At 36.7% G+C, this 7,707-nt stretch overlaps 1 protein-coding gene across 1 annotated transcript; it reads right to left on the bottom strand.

Annotated features, from left to right (window-relative positions):
* Positions 1–383: 383 nt before the first annotated feature.
* Positions 384–2,478, bottom strand: LOC105626736 (putative trypsin-6). The gene is made up of 7 exons (XM_012208030.1): positions 2,418–2,478; positions 1,811–1,920; positions 1,659–1,753; positions 1,138–1,294; positions 944–1,054; positions 712–861; positions 384–623 (listed from the first exon to the last, which is right to left on the bottom strand). Exons 1-7 carry the CDS (start codon positions 2,476–2,478, stop codon positions 384–386), a joined length of 924 nt encoding a protein of 307 aa, XP_012063420.1.
* Positions 2,479–7,707: the final 5,229 nt, after the last annotated feature.

The following is a 7,707-nucleotide window of genomic DNA, read 5'->3' as shown; positions in this document are numbered from 1 at the left end:
TGCATGATTATTTAAAATTAATTTTTTAAGATGTAAATAAGTAATTGTAAAAGCAAACTTCATCAACAATCGAAATAAATAATTAATGGAGAATAATTTGTAATTTAAAAAATTATAATACGATATTTATTATTTAAATCTCTAAATGCAATTATTTGAATCGTAAGAGTATTTATTTTATTAATTTTAAACTTTATTTGTTTCACAAGATATTTCACTCATCAAAGTTGTATATTGCCACATTGCAGCATTATAAATCGTATACTCTAGAATTATCACATTATCATAAAATCACATCATAAAATCTATCCTTTGTTTAATATTTTCAAATATACATATCAACATGTCAACAGAGGGAATTTCTTTTATTTCATCTTCAAGGTTTAGATATAATTGATAACAGTACAAAAAAGAAAGGAAAGTATCATAATCATCTTTGACGCGCCGCAATTTTTAATGTTATTTCTCACTACAGTTACTACATCTGCGTCATTTAATATCCAATTCAAATAATGAAAAACATCTGCGTATACTCCAGGTAATAGTGGCTCAGCACATCCTTGACCACCGGAAACGATACCGGTCAGAGTACCATTGCAGACCATTCCGCCTCCAGAATCACCCTAAAAGACTCGAAAAATCGTAATATTGACAATTTATAAATCACATTCTTATGAATGTATACATAAATTGACTAAGGGAATACGTTACTTGGCAAGCGTCCCTTCCACCTTCTAAATAACCGGCGCACATCATTCCCGGTGGTAGATCCGTTATGTTTTTAAGCAGTTTGCGACATTCTTTTTCGCTTCGAATAGGTAAATCAACGTACATCAAATCGTAAGACACTTTCGGGATTTCCTGAAACATTTCAAACATTTTCTAGTGGTTCTTTAGTTGAAATGAATTTTCTTGTAGTCAAAGTATTTCGTTATATACTCACGACTATCGTGTAACCCCAACCAGCTACTTGGCAAATAGTATTAGGTTTCGGTGGGCTTCCTGACAAGGGTATACTACGAACTTCCGGAGTAAACGTAAAGGGTGTCGATAGCTATAACGAACATAAATTACGCTTATTCTGAAAGTCACGTGAAAATGCGATAACGATTGATTGATAAACCATTGTACGAGTACTTTCAAAACGGCAATGTCATTATACAAATTTTCGAGATTGAACTTTGGATGAATTCTGATATTCTCTACGCCTTTTTCTTGCCGCTTCAAAGTTTCATTCAGCTTAAGTATTCCTCCAACCACAATAATTGTCCATGGTGGTATGACGTTTTCAGACCTATGTAATTGATAACTCCGTTTATTTCTATTTAGTAAATAATTAATAATTTAATTAGTTTAATTATAGACATAAATAATACTCTTTTTAAGTACTTATGTACTTCTATGTATGATGTAAAAATTAATTAATTTATTGATATTTCATGCAAAAATTCAATCATTTTCCAAGAAGATAATATAGATAACGTATAGATTAAAATCGGATCAGTGAAATATTGTTAATTAATTTATCGCAAACATATTTTCTAGAAATTAAAGACACAGCAATGTCAGCAATAGTTAAAGAAACGAGATCTACAATTCCATTTAAGATGTCTGTTATCAATAATAATCAAGATATCTAATTGAAATAGTTTACTTACCCGTATACGCAATGACCTGCAGTTAAGACTAGAGAGGCGCTAATCAAATTTCCACCGCAAAAATGTTTTTTATTCCAACTGCGCATTAAAGATACCTAAAGATAGCATTCTTCTCAGATACACGTTAGATTAAAACTATCGAAAAATGTTACCTGATGGGGGAATTGCCTTAAAACAGCCTTTGTACCATTAATTATGCGACTAGATAATCCGATAGACTGCAGACTTATTTCAGAAGAAATAGGAAGATCAGTTGGCGAGCCTTGGTGTACAAATTATAATCGTCATTATCAATGATATATATTACATCGTGCTGTCGTGAAATAAAATCTAAATTACATGAAAAAATGGATTTATCGAGAAGAGCGAAATTTACAGCGATTCTGAGTTATTGTGACATATTATCCTCCGCATTATTCGTCACAAGTGTAAAAATTATTTTTCGGAGCGTACACGATCCGCACGATAATTATCGGCGAGCTTAATGAAAAACTAATTAACCGTCGCAATTTTATCCGAGCGCGATTAATGTTCTATCAACTCCGCTCTCGTTGCGAGCGCACACCGCGCGTATTTCGATTCAATAATGCATACTAATGCACCATGCAAAATTGCCTGTTGTCCACATCCTGAATCTCTCCGGTTTCAAAAACAAACAGTAATAATCAGAAACAGACATGCGTTACGCTTCTTTGTTATTCACAAAATCAGTTTTGAAACTCGAGATGCATATATAATTTCATCTCTTTTTGTACTTACTGTGGACGAAATATGGAATCATCAGAAGCATCAGTAGACACACTAATAACATAGCCCGCATTATTCTCCACAATTCACGAAGGTTTATCACTTAGCCGTTACCCACAGACTGTCTGTCGCTATCAATTGTGGAGTATAGAAAAATTCGTTATCGGACCGTGGCCGGGTAGAGCCTTCATTGTAGCTTTGTTCGTTATCGGTTATCGGTTATTATCTTGGATTAATTGAGATTGTGGATTTCACGTCGATTGACGTTATATTTCTACTCATAAAAATTCCTCTATTACCGCAACTTTCGAATTCTTTTTTTAATTGCTTTATAATCCTTTTACAACCTCACACTTTGCTAACTTTATTTTCAATAAATTTTACTGAAAAATTTCGGTCGCCAGGATATTTTTTTTATATCATTTTATATATTTTGATTGATTCGTGAATGTTTTAACTTTTCGTTAAAACAGAATTATTATGATGTAGCAAGTTGATACAAGAAATAGGATGTAACAAGAAGTAGGAGGAGCAACGATATCGGTTCATAAAAAATTGCACTGCTATATGTATGCAAAATTGCAGTATTACTGATAGCGGTTTGAAACGATACTCGCCATGTCGAGGGATCAATGAGCAAACCTACGAGCGCGACAAACTTCTTCCGGAAGCCGGTGAAATTACCAAAGAGGATAGATGAAAATGTTCAGAATTTTTGAATTCCACCGCGGAGCCGGACGAAATATCAGGCATCAACGACAAGGGATAATGAAATTCCGGAACGAAGGCTATTTCCGGCGGCCAACTGCAGCGGCCGGCTGCAGGATATTCCGAAGACGGCGCTAAACTGCGAGTCGTGCGAGTATCCAATATGCAAAGTGGTTGGTGGCCATTCAGTTCAGCCACTATCGACGTAAATTACCGGGATATCGTTGTTCCTTCCTCTATCCCTTTCCTCCCTTAACGACATGTGATGAGAGATCGGGTGCCATCGAAAAGATAAGGAACGACACGGATATGAAGGAGAAGAGAAAAATATTATCCACTAAAAAGTGGAATAGACTTCAAAGAAAACTTATTAAAGATGTAAGAAAAATTAATAGGTTAATGTAAGAATAGGAAAAGAAAATTAATAACACGGTTAAGTTAAACATAAATTAATCTGTTATTTGTAGATATTCTGCTTAAGATCTCGTTTCTTTATCATTAAATGTGCGAATACATTTTCATTTCCATTTCTATTTAATACTGTTGTTCCAAAATATTCATTCAAAATATGAAATTAAAATATTGTTCTTTTTAGTTCAATTTTTTTTGTCTTGCATTTTATGTAACAGCACACCCTAAATTTTATATCGATTTTGTATATCGAGTAAAAACATTTTTGCGTGCAATTCAAAATTTGAGTAATGTTTTTATATACCTACATTTCATTGTTTACGGATATAATTAGAAATATAAATCTCGTTTCTCCAATTCCTATAATCTGTGTGTATTATTCAATGATAATACATACATGTTTTCCCCAGCTACAAACATAATATTACATGAATAAATTTAAATAATCCCATTTGAAATTACAACAGAAAAAGTAAATACGTATTACATTAGCTCGATTAAAGATACAGCGAAATAGCGAAAATAAAGGATATATCGCGAGTTACGTTCACGATGTTCTAAGTATAAATGAAGAGATATCTCGAGGATAATGAGAGATTCAAATTCAACGATACGACAAGCAAAGGGAGGCAGAGGAAAGGGGATCGGAGAAACATCGCCAAGAGGGAGCTGGCAGCGGGACAGAGTGTATAGAGCTGATAGGAGTCGCCATTACCCATCCCCGTGTTAAACCATCCCCCGCGACACGCAACCCCTGTACAATCTCCGTGTGTCCAACGGACCCGTTGAGGAGCCCCGGGCGTTGTCTACCGCAGAATCGCCATTCGATCGGTCCACTCGGAAGCATGCCGCAATCGTGGGTGTACATACGCACCGGATGTACTGTTCGATTTAATACCAGCTCGGGGTGGTAGCCGGCTGGCCGGCGAGCTAACAGAGGCCGACAAGCTCGTAATTTAGTCCTCTCCCGGGTACAGGTAACGCGCGCGAACGAACCCTTCCTTTCCGTTTCGTAAACTACGCGCTTGCCATGATATGTAGATAGGAACATCACGAACGGCAAATCAGATTTATCCGCGAGCGTGTGCTACTAGTCGTAACTGCTATTGGGCAACAATGCGGCAACAATACGAAATCCATACACGCGAGTAGCATCCCGGGTTGAAAGGGATTCGCGTATCTATGCACGTGTACAGCAGGTATGCTTTTGATGTATCGATACTTTATCGCAATCACGGCTAATTAGTAACGTGCATCGGGAGAATGGGAAGATAAATAAATGATCCAGCCGACGCTTTGTACACATCCCTCTCGGACATTGCCTCTTCGCGGAATTATCACAGCGAAACGCGTTTATCGTGCCTCTGTTATACGATGTATCTTCTTGCATGCTACGAAGAAACATCCTATACGATTCATGAATTGGAAAATTATTCGAACTTAATCCAGGTAGCACAGTTGTTTTGATATCAAATTCATGTTTGTACAAATGACTAGGTTTTTATTCGACGACTGACGTCATTTTCGTAATGTTATTCCGTGACGTCATAAGTCGCCAGTTGAGTAGTATAATGATCAGTAAAGGGCAAAGATATATCAAAATGACGGCTCACCAATAATGTCAATCGTCTGTGACATTCGAACGTCAATTTGACTTTATTAAGAACTGGTTAGTTGTTCCATCTTTAGATAAATTATGTGATAATTTACTTATTGGATAAACAAAAGAATAAAACATAAGTAAGAGAATAAGACAGTGAGCTGAAGTTTATGGAACACTCCAGCCTAAGACGTCAATGGATGCTTTCCATTTGGTGACACAAGTCGATTGTTCTATCTTTGTTACTTTCTGAATGTCAACAAGGATAGAACGATGCTTGTGTCGACTTGTGTCATCAAATGGAAAGCATCCAATAATGATCTGTAAAGGAGTAAAAATGACAAACTTTGCAATCTGGGAAGTTTATTCTACAATTGCGTAAGTGTTGTTGTAAGTGATATAATTGTTAGAATTGACCTATCACAACCGAACATGAAAAGAATAAGTGAATATTGGTAAATTCTTACAATTACAACTACTTACAACTTACTACATTTGTGGCTTTAGATTTAATAAGACGCACAATAATTATCATTTTTATATGAACCAAATATGTAGAAGAATTAAACGACAAGCAGTCTTCTCAGACAAAAGAAAACCTTTGTCATATCATTTGGTATAGCATTTATCCACGTTGATACATGACATCAAATGTATTATTTTTAATAATACAATCGTGTATTCGAATTTCAAATCGTTATTATGATCATTAAATTCTCAATAGCCTGGTATTCTGAGTTTTGTCTGAAACGCACTGTGACTGTGCACGCGTAAATAGATGCGTGCATAATTCACATGCGTGTATTCAAACAATCCAATGAAATGCATATTTAAACAATTTAAATCTCATCTTGATTTTTCATGGCTCGTTTTCAAACGTTTCGTTCTCCCTCTGCGCTTTCTCTTTCTCTCTTTCTCTCTCAGTCTCTTCTACATCGTTCATTTTACTCCGGCGCAATCTCCCTCTCTATCTCTCTTTTCTCCTTCGATCATCCACGCCCGCCATCTCTCTCTCTCTCTCTCTCTCTCTCTCTCTGTCTCTGTCTTTCACCTCTCTTTCACTCTTGAAGTGGCTTTCCTTCTGGGTTGGGACGTGCCACCTCTTCTTCACTTCTCCCAGCCGCGTCGCGGAATCATTCTCGATGGAACCGTGGATAATGTTTATGGGACGTAATGATAAGGAATACTACCTGCAGCCGATAGTCACGATTGTGCTAGCGTAGAAGGCGAAGTTGTGTTCCTCGAACTATTATTTAGTCACGGAAAGGGAACGCAATTTTGCATCGCTAATACCGCCGCATCTCTGCTTTAACAGATCCGCCGCAGTCATCGATTCTCGTTTGCCAATCGTATTCGTTAATAGTTTATCGGACCATTTATTATGGTTTTGTCATATTCCATAAACGATTTATCGCTGAACTTGAATTTATCTTCAACGCCTACTGCATTCTCATAAACTGTGCAACAATTGCTAATTTCATCAAATGAACTACAAATATAAAGTATGTACATATAAATATAGTATGTACATATAAATATAGTACATATAAATATAGTATATACAGATTCACATGAAATTATTTAAGCGTTAAAGATCGAACTTCGACCTTTAAAGACCTTTATTTCTTATTGGTTATATTTTCACATGTATAATCTAATAAGATATTCTTATTCTAATTTCATCAATGATAACACAATCGATAAATTTTATTTTGCCGAGATTATTGAGATTACGATATCGCTTCGTATCTTACATTATCTTAAATTAATAATAGATAAATACACATACTATACATATTTTATCACATCATTTATCAATTTTCATCTATTTTAGTCGCTACAGAGCTAACGAAGAAATATGTACTCGCGCGTGATGCATTTCGAAGTGCAATTCTTGCTGCCAGACAAGGCCGACCTTGGCGAAGTAGCGAATCCACGTTTCTATTCATTCGTTCTCTTGGGGAGTTCCACCGTTCCACATCACGGAGAGATGAGGATGATAACCTTGACTGCAATGCAGTCTGTTAAAGGGCCGTTCAAGGACTACCAGACGGTTCCCGGGTCTATCGTCTGGTCGCCGCTACGCTTCGCCAAATGGAGAGACTCCGACGGGACGAAGCCCTTTTCCAATTTCACGCGAACGCGGATCTACACTCGGAAAATTACATGGCCTGGGACTGAAATACCAGACTACGCGGCGTGTCTCAAATGCGCCGCGTGCAGCACTTCATCCGCAATGGTCTGTGAAACGGGGAGAAGAGGCGCGGCGCGACGCATTAATAGAGATTCCTGAACGATGCCGCGCACGGCAATTCAAATGGTATTTAAAGAGAGTCGAGTTTAAATCAAGCGGATTATTACGTATCCGTACTACTTACTTACCCGCGGTTACTTACTTCTTCCGAGGTTACTTCGAAGAGGTAATCTTGGCGGAAGATGAAATTCACGAGATTCTAAACCAGTAAGATGTCCCGGTCCCGAAGTAAACCGATCGTATTTTTTTATGAAACTGCTGTATTAACCTTTGGATGCTTAAAAAAACTTTTCAAGATCTCTTACAATATTTACTTTCTTATACCTCTG

The sequence above is a fragment of the Atta cephalotes genome (genome assembly GCF_000143395.1).
Source record: "Atta cephalotes unplaced genomic scaffold scaffold00006, whole genome shotgun sequence".
NCBI classification, from domain to species: Eukaryota; Metazoa; Arthropoda; class Insecta; order Hymenoptera; family Formicidae; genus Atta; species Atta cephalotes.
Note: the sequence above shows the minus strand (reverse complement) of the source record. Positions and strands in the feature narration are given on the sequence as shown.

Coding starts and splice junctions, on each gene's coding strand:
- LOC105626736 (XM_012208030.1), bottom strand. CDS start 2,478: ATGCGGGCTATGTTATTAGTGTGTCTACTGATGCTTCTGATGATTCCA. Junction 1,921..2,417: donor GATTCCATATTTCGTCCACA/GTAAGTACAAAA, acceptor TTGTACACCAAG/GCTCGCCAACTGATCTTCCT. Junction 624..711: donor GTGGAAGGGACGCTTGCCAA/GTAACGTATTCC, acceptor CGAGTCTTTTAG/GGTGATTCTGGAGGCGGAAT.